The following is a 13,252-nucleotide window of genomic DNA, read 5'->3' as shown; positions in this document are numbered from 1 at the left end:
TTAATTGAAGGCAGTGGTGCTTGCAGTGCGTGGTGATGTACAATAAACCTAACCGCCTGATCACTTGTACTCTCACATTCCCATGACAATAGCTGTCAGACGCCAGTTTTAATGGGGTCCATACAGCGATGTTGTTGTACTATGACATTAAACCAACGTGTGACAGCTAGTCATCTGGAAATAAGGGGGATCGAGGCGGTTACTGGCCCTTTTTATGTGTCATGTCTTCAGATGTGTAACAGGACGAACAATGTGTAACTCTTCTCCACCGCAGCTCAATGAACTCATCCGCAATCCCAGTGAAGGGCAATTCTGGCAAGTGGACCACATTAGGCCGGTGTACGGTGGGGGAGGTCAGTGCTCGCTGGACAATCTGCAAACCCTGTGTACCGTCTGCCACAGAGAGGTACAGTGTTCCTTTTTATCATTATTCAGTCTTGTGTGTCTTTAATGGAAGGGGCTAATGGTTTTGGGTATTTTTATTACAGTAAACCTGAATTAGAAAAGTAAATATTTGCTCTATTATAGAAAATAGGTTCAGTGGTATTTAAAAATGTAACTTTTGCCTTAAATTCCTCCTGAAAAATGGTAGTGCACTCCTGTGCCTTGAGCCTCATAGCTGTATATCTGCAGTATGAGATCTCTAGTCCCACTAGATTTAGTGATGTCACTACTGTGCTGCTCATTGTTCTCCTTGCTGGAGAGGAAGCTGTACCTGAGGACCTTCAGAGCAAGGATCTCCCTGCTTCTTTCATTCTGTTGGTCTGTGCCTCCTCCACCACTCCTGCTGCATTTTATTTATTCCCCCTACAGGTCATAAATCAATGGGGGGGATTTGAGGACGCAAAGCACTGTTACTACCAAGATGGATTCCTCCAAACATAAATGCTGTACACAACAATGCGTAGTAAATATGGGTAAAAAATTAGCTGCGGGAAGCCTCTAGAAAATACCGGGGATTAGTCTTTTGCTCTCTTCTTGTCCATTCTTAGGGCACAGCTTTCACAAGCCAGGTACTCCTTGAAGCATTTGTAAAGCCATGTTGATTTTTTTTTTATTAATTTTTATTTATATATTTTTTTTTTATATAAATTATTTATTTACATTTTTTTATTTTAAATAATAATCATGTTGTACTTAACTGTTCTTTGCATTAGTGTTGCACAGAGCGACCCCAAACCTCCCCTTCTGGGGTCCTCACAGGCTCTCTCCGCTCCTCCTCTTCTCTGAGCCATCTATACTAAGCTGCTTGCTATGATGGCACTTGTGTGGGCGTGCTCCCTATTCGAGCTGTGTGCATCCATAAACACACATGGCCCAGCTTGGCCACGCCCCTGCTCCCTCCTCACAGGCTTTCATTGACAGCAGCAAGAGCCAATGGCTCCCCCTGCTGCCTCTGTGTCCTGTGAATGCTGGAAGACAGCGCTGTTGTCTATAGAAGAGGGGCCAGTATTAAGGGGGAGCAGGGGGGGATATGATCGTAGACGGTTTTTTGCCTTAAGGCAGAGAATGCATTATAGTGAATGTAAGCTCCTGGGTTTAGTAACACTTTATCTGGTCTCCCACAGTACACAGAACATGGAAATGCAATTTTTTAAATAAATATAAACTGCTAAATACCTTTTCTCATCAGCAGTATATAGCAATCTTGTGACTGCTATCAGTGTCTGGTTAAAGCTTGTAGGAGGGGTTTTCATTCTCTCACTATCCTATGAGGCTGCATGGCTCCTGACCCTCTGTCTGGACAGTGCTGATTGGTCCTGAGGTGATCATATGCAAATGCATGGAAAAAAAAAAACTCTCTAGTAATACACACCAAACCGAGCCATGTGCAGCTTGCCCCCAAGGCTGTGTTCTATCAGGAGATCTAGAGGGCATCTAGAGATCATCTAGGCAGAGCAGGTTGTTAAATGGCCAACATCCCCAATTGCGTACAGCAAGAAGGAACCCCCCTAAGGGAAGAGGACTTTAAAGGACAAAAGTAACACAACATATATAAAAATTATACATTTTAATATAACACATTAAAAGTCACAATTGTAACATATACGTGGAAAATATAGTAGTAAAGTAAAAAAAAACATGTCATGATCACACAAAGATGATGGAGCATTGGTTTCCAGTAGACACCCTACGCGTTACGGGAAATACCCTTTGTCAGGGTTGTGAATATGGGAACTGGTATGCATAAATCGTTTTTCATAGATAGAATAGCTGACCATGTCAGGGTGGGATATGGATCCAGGAAGTGAGTAGATGAAACAACAGACCAGGATGGAACATCAAAAGTAAGAATGAAGAGGTGGTCCAAAAGGTGTCTCCAACACAGGTCCCTGTATAGGGAAGGTCAGCATAAAGGAGGCACTAGAACTCCTCCTGACCCAGACGGTTGTCAGTTTCATTGGCGTTCACAGGTTATCAGAACCCCTGGTCTGCAGGCTTGGATTGCCACTACTATTCAGTGTTAAATCATTATCTACTAGTGCCTCATTTATGCTGGCCTTCCTAAGGATTTATATTTAGACACCTACCTATAGATTGTCCACTGATCTATTCAGGTAACGCAACCAGGCATCCTATACAGGGACCTGTGTTGGAGACACCTTTTGGACCACCTCTTCATTCTTACTTTTGATATTCCATCCTAGTCTGTGGTTTAATCTGCTCACTTCCTGGATCCATATCCCACCCTGACATGGTCAGCTATTCTATCTATGAAAAACGATTCATGCATATGTGTTCCCATATTCACAACCCTGACGAAGGGATTTCCCATAACGCGTAGGATGGAAACCAATGCTCCATCATCTTTGTGTGATCATGACATGTTTTTATATATTTTCCACGTATATGTTACCATTGTGACTTTTAATGTGTTCTATTAAAATGTATAATTTTTATATATGTGGTTTTACTTTTGTCCTTTAAAGTCATGTTTCCTTAGGGGGGGTCCTTCTTGCTGTTCTATCAGGAGATGGGTTTGGGACAGTGGAAGGAGGGGAGAATCAGAGAAGACAGGATCAAACAGCCTTTTTACGCAATGCCGAGGAATAACTCCTTAGGTTCCACAGTGAATATACCAAGCATGCTTTACTGCATATAAACACTTGTTTTACTGTTGTGGGTTTAGTAACACTTTAAGGTAAAAAACATTATGCCCTTAGGACCACCTTAAGTGTATTCCCTTAACCGGTTGCCGACCGGTTGTCAGCCCCGGCCAGGCAAAGTGACGTATATATACGTCACTAGCCTGTCACTTCCTTGTGAGCCAATAGCGGGCGAGCGCGCGCCCGCGGAGGCGCGCGACCCGCCCCGTCTCGTTCACTGGGAAGTCAGTGCGTGTGACCGGCGGACCCGATGTCCGCCGGTCACTCGCGATCGTCCTCCGTGAATGGAGAAAGGCAGGCGGCTGATGTAAACAAGCCGCCTGTCATTCTCCCCTGTGTAGGAATGGTGATCATACGGTTCTACTATGTAGGACCGTTGATCACTGTTCCTACACTAGTAGCCATGTCCAATCACAGTAAATGGCACGCCCCTAGGGACACACTTAAAACCCTCCTTCCCCAATAAAGTTAACCCCTTCCCTGCCAGTGTCATTTTGCAGTAACAGTGCATATGTATAGCACTGATTACTGCAGTAATGTCACTGGTAACCCCAAAAGTGTCAAAAATGTCAGTCCAGGGTCCGAGCGGTCCGTCGCAGTACCGCAAAAAAAATTGCAGATCGCCGCCATTACGCGTTAAAAAAAAAAACACCAAAAATGACAGAAATCTTTGCCTTAGTTAGTAAACGCAATAACTTTTGCGCAAACCAATCAAAATACGCTTTTTGCGATTTTTTGTTTTTACCAAACATATGTAGCAGAAAACAAATTGGCCAAAAATGTTAAAAAATTTTGATTTTTACATTTTTTTGGGGGGGGGGGAATTTAATATAAAACAATTTGAAAAATATTGTTATTTTTGCAAAATTTACGCTCTTTTTTTGTTTATAGCGCAAAAAGTAAAAATCGCACAGGTGATCAAATACCACCAAAAGAAAGCTCTGTTTGTGGGAAAAAAAGGACGTCAAATTTGTTTAGGTACAGCGTCGCACGACCGCGCCATTGTCCGTTAAAGTCACGCAGTAGAAAATTGCAAAAAACCTTCCGGGGCTTAAGTGGTTAACTTTGGTAAACATGTAGAACATCACCTAAAGATGGCCATACCGGATTTCTAACCAGGGGTAACCCATATCTTCATGAACATCAAGTCACTATTTGCATATTATCTTCCTGCACTTTGGGATGCTCTGCAAGATATGTGTACGTACATGCGATATCTTGATTCACCAATCCGCTGCCTTCCTGTCTCCTCGGGTCTCATTTCTCACAAGCGTGAATAAGATAAGGTTTATAGATTATATGTTACAATATACGTGTCAGCGGCTTGTCAGTATTTTTTATTGTAAATGTCAGTGTCATTGTTAGTGTTACTGTGTGTCACAGTTGTCAATATCAGGGTCAGGGAGAGCATTAAACTCGGTGTTTGTATAAGTGTCTAATTGATTGCAGTTTCTGTGTAAGTTGTTTTTCTACTTCATTAGAGTTTTTATGCCTCATCCAGTCAATAGTGTTATGTGAATGTCACGGTCATATTATGCACAGCAGTCACATTTTGCATCATTATTGGTGCTGCTGTGTGATTACATGTCTCTGGGTATATTATACATTTTAGGATAGAGTGACCCCACTCAAATTAGATTTCTCTCTTTTGGGAGGGGTGTGGCAGGGTCTGAACCCCCCCCCCACGTGTCTGTGTTCAGTATGGCATATGGTACCTAGGGGTGCTGGCGTTTTACATGTCAGTGCCTTTTAAATTGAACCTATACTCAGAAAACAAAATGTAGTCTACTTTTCTATAATTAAAGGATAAGTTCACATTTGTGTTACATCAGTTTTAAAGGTGGAGCATGTAACATGTTCCCAATGCTGCAGCCGCTGCCATCCCTCCCCCCGTGAAAGCAGTACAGGGAGAAGTTTCCCGTACTAGCTGTCACTTTTTGAAATGAGTGTGGCCATGCAGGGTTCCGCCCACAGGGCCGCGTCATTCATCCACACAGCTGTGTGTGTGAATGAACTACAAGTCCGGACATCCTTTGCGGCTTTCGGCTTGTAGTTCATTAATTCTTCCTATCAGATAGTATCTGCTTGCCCAAACTCTGAAAGATCTGTAGTGGTCTCTAAACTGCAGCCAGGGGTACAGATAGGGCCCATTGGTTGCTTTTATCTGGCCCCTGGGGCCCTATTTTACCCACTGATACAAACAGTGGGGCAAAATTCCACCCCGCTGAGACCAGTGAAGGGGCACAATTCCTCCCAATTGCACCAACAATAGGGCACAATTCCTCCCAATGAAAGAAATGATGGGGCACAAGTCCTCCTACTGACATCAGTGATGGGGCACAATTCCTCCCAATTACACCAATGATGCGCCACTATTCCTCCCAATGAAAGCAATGATGAGGCACAATTCCTCCCACTGACATCAATGATGGGGCACAACACCTCCCACTGACTCAAACGAAGGAGCACAGTTCCTCCCAATGACACCAACAATTGGGCCCAGTGACACCAACGATGGAGCACAATTCTGCCCAATAACACCAACGATGGGGCACCAATGCCGCCCAATGATACCAACGGTTGGGCCCAATGACGTAAATAGGGCACAATTCCTCCCAATGGCCTCAACGGTGGGGCACAATTCCTTCCACTGATACCAAAGATGAAGCATTGTTTATTACCATTGAAGTCTCGATCTTTTCTATTCCCAATGGCCACAGTCCAGCCCTCCTAAAGTCCAAGGGAGAACAAACTCACCCCCTATTTAGAAAGTTTAGATACCCCTGCTTTAGTGATCCAAAAAATAAAATAAAAGCACTTTTTTTTTTTTTTTTTTTTTTTTTTTTTTTTACCTGCAAAATGGATACGTTCACCTTTCAAGAAAAAAAAAATGATAAATGCACATATTTGTGCAGGGAACAAAAATGTGCATTTATTATTTTTTTGCCCACAGGAATCTGCCCAGCATTGTACCCCTGATCAGTGGATCAGCGTGCAATGCCAGGATCCTGCAGACAAGCCCTGCAGCCTTGAGCCCATACCTCCGATACAGGCTGACTGTTTACAAGCTGCACAACTTGTGAATGAACTACGAGAGCGCTCATCAGTTCCTTTGCAGCCCATTGAAAACTACAAGCTGTCAGCTGCAGTGGATGACTATACTTGTAGTTCTCTGATTATCGCTGTGAATAAATGACACGCTCATGTGGGTGGAGCGGTATTTTCAAAATGTGACAGCGGGTGCTGAAAGAATATTTCCCACCCGCTGTCTCAGGGGGAAGGGATGCAGGTTTGGATCATGTTACCCATGATACCCGAATTATGGGTAGTAACGTGTAACATGCCCTGAAAGGTGAGCTTAGCCTTTAAAGATGAAGTTTAGTCTGCTCATTACTCCTCTTATGAGCCCCCAAGCCTTGGTGCAGCCAGGGAATGTGAGTTCCTAAACAGACTGTATTTGCATGCAGACAGCCCGACAGCCCCAGGTAACACCCATGTGTGATGCTGAGCATCCATGCCTAAAAAAACCCTCAAATTAATTCTCTGGCTTGCTCCTTTCAAAGCAAGGCTGGGGAGGAAAGCATCTAGCTAGAGGTCCTTCAGCCAGGAAATGAGCAAGGCTCTGTCAGACTTGCTGCAAGCTTCTAGTGCACATTGTGAGAAACTCACAGTGTGCAGTGTATGCAATTTCAGTACAGGAGAGGAGCCCGTACAACTGTGCAAGACTGAAGGTAAGGCCGGGGTTCAGCATTAAATAATAAACGAGACTGTATACTGGAGACTGACTTTTTGACAGAGCAAAGCAATCCGTGATCCATCCATATATGGCCAGACCATGTGGACAATAGCTCACAATTGGTCACTTCATACCCTCGCAGGAAGGAACTTTGAATTTTAAATTTCTCTATAGCACAGACCAGTTTAGAATTTGTGTAGAGTAAAAACTTTTATTTTTGTTTTAAAGGGGAACTTTACTCATAACAACTTGATAAAAGTAATGTTTTTTTAGCAAGGAACATACATTTCACAATGATCATTATGCTACTAACATTGTGCTGTATGTTGCCTCCAGCATTATTCCGGTTTCTTTTTGCTGGAGGCTGCCATTTTGCTGAAGCCCAGAGCCCCCGGGCAGCAGTAAATCTTAGGCTGTCAGCAGATCAGCCTCTACAAATTTGGCACAGTGCCCAAAAATAGAGAATGACTGAACATGTGCAGCGCAGGAAGAGACAGCGTATACTGTAACTGGATTTTAAACAGTATAGACACTTATTTTCAATGTTTTACTATAGCTATCCCAGCAAAAGGGGCCAGCCTGCAGGACCTCATTTTCTGACTAGGCCCTGGTTCAGACTGCAGTGCAATCGCACAGTGTCTGCTGCAGGTGTCAATGTTAGGTTAGCAACACCCTGAAACAGCTTGCAAAATGCAGTTTAATTGCCAGAATCAGAGGGCATGGGTGTGAATACTCATGCAATGGAATTCAGGCGCAGGGGAAAAAAAGGGGTCCTGCACCATTTTGGTGCGGATGCAATGGGATTTCAGCCATATAAAATGTGCAATTCCTGTGCAAATCACGCGCGGTGTCCCGTACTTCACAAGTGTGAACCCAGGCTAAAGTTCGACTGCAAGGAAACTAAAACTGAGTATGTGAACTGTCATTGCTGACCTAATACGCAGCCATGCTGATACTTGCTGTAGCATCTTCAGTAACTGACTCCGAAACAAGTTTTGCATATTAGCTTAGACTTTAGGCTGGCCATACACGGTTCCTGCTGAACCAGCCAAGAGTCGAACTGTTGATGGGCAGGCTGGCTGTACCAAGTTGATCAATCAACTTGGGTACAAACAGCCTGCCAGATCCTCTTAAGATTATCACTAGCAGCTGCTATAGTAATCTAGTAATTATAATCACTGTCTTCACCCGATGAGGACGGCTTCCCCCGCACCTATACCCCCCACTCCAAGAGGGATTCCCCCGTCAGCAATGTCTATGTTGATGGAGGAATCGTGCAAATTTCTTAAAATCTGCACTGTGTATGGCCAGCCTTACTCATCCATATGCTTGTTCCAAGTGAGTTAGATCAGGATGACAATCGGGCAGCCAGCATTTTCCGAAAGAGGTCAACAATGAACGCCTCCTTCATGTCTCTCAGCACAAGTTTCCTTTAAGGTGGAGGATGATAGAAGCAGTGCAGAGTTGGACCTTGCCCCAATTGTTCCTTAAACTGAGAAAACCCTTAAAAGTAAAAGCAAGGTTCCATTGTCTAATATTTGTCTCTGCAGTGTGAAGACTTTTCTACACTTTGGACAGTTTGTAGAGTTATCCCTCTAGATTTATAGATCTCATTTCTCAAAGAAGTTTGTGGAGACGAGCTGCGGCATGGCATGTCACAGACCTAGATTGACATTATTTTCCCGGCTAAAATAGCACTAATGTTATTACATAAACTGGGGCGATTGTTCATTGTTCATCAGGTAAAAAGTGTAGAGAGAGCAAATTACTCTCTATTCCTATCTGCACAGTAATTAGCAGTAATTAATGCCCAGAGAAAATGGGAAAGGCTTAGATCAGGGCATCAACAGCGCTGCGCTCCTTTCAATTATTTTACAACTGTCCATATCATTCCTTCAATGCCTTCGATTGATTGCTGGGTAGTGGAAGGTGACTTTCTCGCCTGGATCCAGTGCAGGAGTGGAGTCTCTGCTCTCTTAATTGGGGCAATTTTTATGGTTCGCCTTTCTAAAGAGCGTACAAGATAAAATGGAAGTGCCTCGTTATCTGCATTTTCTAATTTCTGCAAATTTTCCATCGCTAATGAGGCAATTTGAGTGAGAAGCGGCAGCCTTGTCCAGCGGTATAACTGCCTCCTGACAACCCGACAAGCTCGGAGAAGCTTCAGATGATGTGACACTCCGTGCTTGTTGATGCCAAAAGCTTTCAGCTAAGCCTTTTTTACAGTGCGAGTCATTTTGGGAATGTACTGCCTTACCCAGAGTCCATTGAGGCAACCTGAGTGTCCTTTCACTTTTTACAGTCTTTTTTGTTTTTTTATTGTTTCTTGTTTTTGGACCGTAATGAGTATGGTGAAGGAGAGAGTCACAATTAAAGCTGATCTAGCATCAGTATTTTTTCATGTTAAGCCAATGCATGCTAAGTAATGTGCAAGTGTAACATTTCCAGGGGTTTATTACCTCTCAAAGAGATCACATTATTCCCCATGACAAAGCCTCGTCTGCATTTCTTCTCAGAGAGGACAGGGCCATCTTTGTTTAGGCATCATCCAGGGTCACCATATACTAACAGGATTGGGATGCCCGCTCAGAGATGATACTGTCATGTAGAGCCCAGTTCACACTGGTGCAAAATATGCTTCGGCTTTGAGAGCACGTCGCATGAGGTATATAAATCAGTGTAAGGGAACTCCGACCCACACTGTACTTGTGGTCTTCCGTCAGTATACGGCTTCCTCCCAGTCATGAACATAGATATCAGATTTTTCCAGCCGCCCTATATACAAAGCTAGCTGACAATTTAGCTTGTACTGGAATCTCTTTATTGAACAGTCACACGGATTTTATATACAGCATGGACCTCACCCTCCTGATCAGATTACCACACACAGGTCAGGGGTTGCCTGATTACATTATCCTATGCAGATGAAATTGTATACAGAAATAGAATTACCCTGAACTAATTATCTAGCCATCTGGACAGAAACAATGTGAGGTCATTAACATTTAACAATGGAACAGACCGACTTAACACAATCCACAACACACCTCAATAGATAGACAATAGGGAGAGCCTGCCAGTGACAGCCTGTCCATCTCCTACATTGAAGTACATGGAGTACACATCTAAAGCATTGCTTTGAGTATTTAGGAGTCACAGACTTCATGGCAACAGGCTATAGGTCTCAGTGTAAAGTGGGATCAAATCTTCATATTTCTTGAGCGATATTGTTGATAAATATTACTCTCCCATTTGAAGTTATTCAAAGCATATTCTCAGTGTCCATTAAGTATCTGTCTTTCACTCCCAGTGACGGTGAGTACCGTCACAATCAGTGATTCCCTATGAGAGCCATCTTAACTGGTCTGATTTTGGAAAAGGTTCCTGCACTACTTTGGTCTGACTTTGGACCAATTTCAGCCCATTGAATATTATTGAAGTTGTATCCAAGTTGGATCAGTATCCTAACTGAACTGAATGTTTCATGCGACCTGTGCTCAGAGACATGAACACTGCAAAATGTATTGAAATAAAAACCCCAAATCCATAGCAGAAACAAGTTGCACTCATCTCAAGTCAGAGCCTGTTCATTAAAGTCTGACCGATGTTGCAGAGCAAAGTTGGATCGGAAGTCGTGGGACTTTCATGTCAGACCTGACTCCTATGCATTTCTTGGCTATGCTCACAAACGCGACCTGCTACAAAGGTACAATGTTGTAGTCTTCTTACTGGAGAAGAAGAGACTGAGGAAATTCTTCCTCTCCTTGGCTGATGACATCATATTAGCCTAGGAAAAGTAACTGGACTGAAGCAAAAGGATTACTTTGTATCTATTAAAGGTGCAGTTTTTCTTACATGTAAACTTGTAAAGTTACTGAAAGGTTTACTTTAAAGTGAACCTGTTAGGAGATAAGGGAACTGCCATTGCTGCTTTGTTTTGAAAGGTATAAGCTCTTTGCGTGGATCCCAGTCCTGGCTCCACTACAAGAAGGGAAGCTTGTTTGACATCCCCTTATGAAACCATGGGTTTTAATATGGAGTTGTCTTCTTGCAGTGATAACAGCCTCCACTCTCCTGGGGATGCTTTCCAAAAGACCTTGAAGCGTGTCTCTAGGAATTTATGCCCATTCCACCATAAGAGCTAATGGTTCATGAGAAAGATCTTGCCCAAAATTGACATTGCAATTCATTTGTATATCTAAGAAAGGAGTGTGTTCTGTAGTCCGGGAGGAGAAAACTCAGGAGAGGTTAACAATACTGCTTGACATTGTAGTGCAGCGGTTTTGTCAACTGAAGCAGGGTTAGGGGTTCTCTGGATTTTGGCAGATCTGCAGGTATTCTGTACTTGTATTGTCTTCAAAGAGCCAGAACCTGGTGAAATGTGCATGTATTGCAGAGATATACTAAATATGTTAAGATTTTATTTTTATCCAGACATACAAGAGCCTGAAGCTGTGCCCAAAAGCAGAAGGCAAAGGACTAGTTGACAGTATTGCCTTTGGTCCCCCCTGCAGTTGATCTTTCCCCCATTACTAACTTAGCATGTGTTATTCTGCACTGTTTTGGTGTGGAGTTGGGCATCTTTAGTTTCCTCGTGTCAAAGGTGCCCCCTGATCATGCACACAGATTGTACACTCACATACTAGGAAAAGCACTACTATTTTTCACGAGGAGTTCCATTAAAAAAAGGTAAATTTCTCTTTTGTCCACCGGAGGATACAGTTCTGATTTAGATAATCACCAACTGGATATATTACCACCTGCAGGAGCAGGAAGCTAGATACAATAAAAAAAACAGCCTACCCTAGAGGATGCCCACCTCTCCTGGTGGCCAAAACCCTTACCACAGCTGTGGACAACTCCCTATTAGCCTAGCATCTTGGAAAAAAGATATCGAATTTTCCTCCCAGAAATTCTAAGATCCTTAATTTTTTTTCTTCCAACATGTTGGTGGCTGGGCGACATGCTGTATAACATAGATCCTGGTAGTACCCCCAGTTGCAGCCAATCCACTACCTCCTTGCTCTGTGAGGGTTTGGCTGCAAGGGCCAGTTTTCGAAGGGGCAGCTTGTGGGGTTTTTTGTCCTTGGCTGGCACATATGACTGGCTAAACTGTGGGCTTGTCACAGCACCCTCCTTAAAGGCCTGCAGCATCTCGGCTTTGGATGGTGCTAGTCTGCAGTGCCATAGCAGATGACTGTGACTCCTGGCAAATCACCACCAAAGGTAAGTAGTGTTCCCCCTGCCCCCACTTTTTATTTTATTTCCCTGTCTATCCTTTATTATATTGCACAGGGGTTAACGCATGAGGCTTATGGAGGCACCAGGGTTCCCATGAGGCTGTAGGCACAGGAGCGCCTAGGCATCCCACATACCAGGAAAGGCATTTCTATATTCAGGAGGTATTTCAGACAAAATCTTAATTATTCAGGGTACTGCTTTGGCCCAATTAACATTTCTTGTTGCTCTCTCCAGATAGCAAATCTTTGCTTTTTGAGTTCAGGTCCAGTTTAAGTTGAAATGAGATGATATTTGCAGGAAATGTTTTAATGAGAGGGCTTACTTTTATGCTTCAACCTGCACTTTCCTTTATCCAGAGAACAGCTCGGCAGGCAAAGGAAAGGAGCCAGATAAAGAAACTTTCCATGGCCTCGAAATACGGCTCTGACATCACTAAATTCTTCTCCAAGGTCTGACATTTCATTGTGATTCTCCCATCTCTTTCCCCTGTACAAGTCTTATGTTTGTCTCCGGTTTTATGTTCTTCTGATTCATGAATACAATAAAAAGATTTATTTGGGAGAGTACCATCTGTTCACACGTGCCTTATTAGTGCGAGCGCTAAGCCGAGGACTGAATGGGAAGCGGCATGTCTGGGGAGATATACACTGAGCCCTGTTATACCAGCAACACTGTACACCCAAAGCATGCAGATGTAAGATGTATTAAAGGGTGTGAGCCTAGGACAGTCCCCGCTGAGTGATGTCTCATGTAAAACATTGTATTCATATATTTTTTACAGCTATGCACCCATATATAAAATCCAGGTTGCACCAGGGCAGTCAACTTATCCCTTTCTATATGTTTTTTGCTCGTTCTATCTAGGAGATTGTTGCAGACGAAGCTCACCACTGTTCTCTTCCTCAGCAGCTAGGTGGGCTTTGCTGTACCAGGAGCTTCCTCCAATTATCTGCGGCTATTCAGACACAGTGCAGGATGAACATCACACAGAGACATATCGGCTAAATTCTCCGACATTCATATTACAGCTGCTCTGGAATCCTAAGAAAGTGAGCCGTGACAGATTTTGGAATCATAAAAGGTTGATTTCTGTATACGGACCTGCAACATTGTCGGATCTATCTGAGCAATAAGGCCCCCCCCCCCCCCTCCGCTGAGTGATCGTAAC

The 13,252-nt window shown here is 43.4% G+C and overlaps 1 protein-coding gene across 1 annotated transcript in view; it reads left to right on the top strand.

Annotated features, from left to right (window-relative positions):
- Positions 1 to 12,621, top strand: part of ZRANB3 (zinc finger RANBP2-type containing 3) — a 463,076-nt gene extending 450,455 nt beyond the window's left edge. The window contains exons 19-20 of the mRNA XM_082260204.1: positions 275 to 406; positions 12,441 to 12,621. Of these exons, the coding sequence (XP_082116330.1) occupies positions 275 to 406; positions 12,441 to 12,539 (231 nt within the window). The 3' untranslated portion in view covers positions 12,540 to 12,621. The remainder of the gene's footprint in view (positions 1 to 274; positions 407 to 12,440) is intronic.
- The last annotated feature ends 631 nt before the right edge of the window (positions 12,622 to 13,252 follow it).

This window comes from Pelophylax lessonae (genome assembly GCF_965119305.1).
Source record: "Pelophylax lessonae genome assembly, chromosome: 6".
Taxonomy (NCBI): Eukaryota; Metazoa; Chordata; class Amphibia; order Anura; family Ranidae; genus Pelophylax; species Pelophylax lessonae.
The sequence above is the reverse complement of the archived record's forward strand: the minus strand, read 5'-3'. Positions and strand labels throughout refer to the sequence as shown.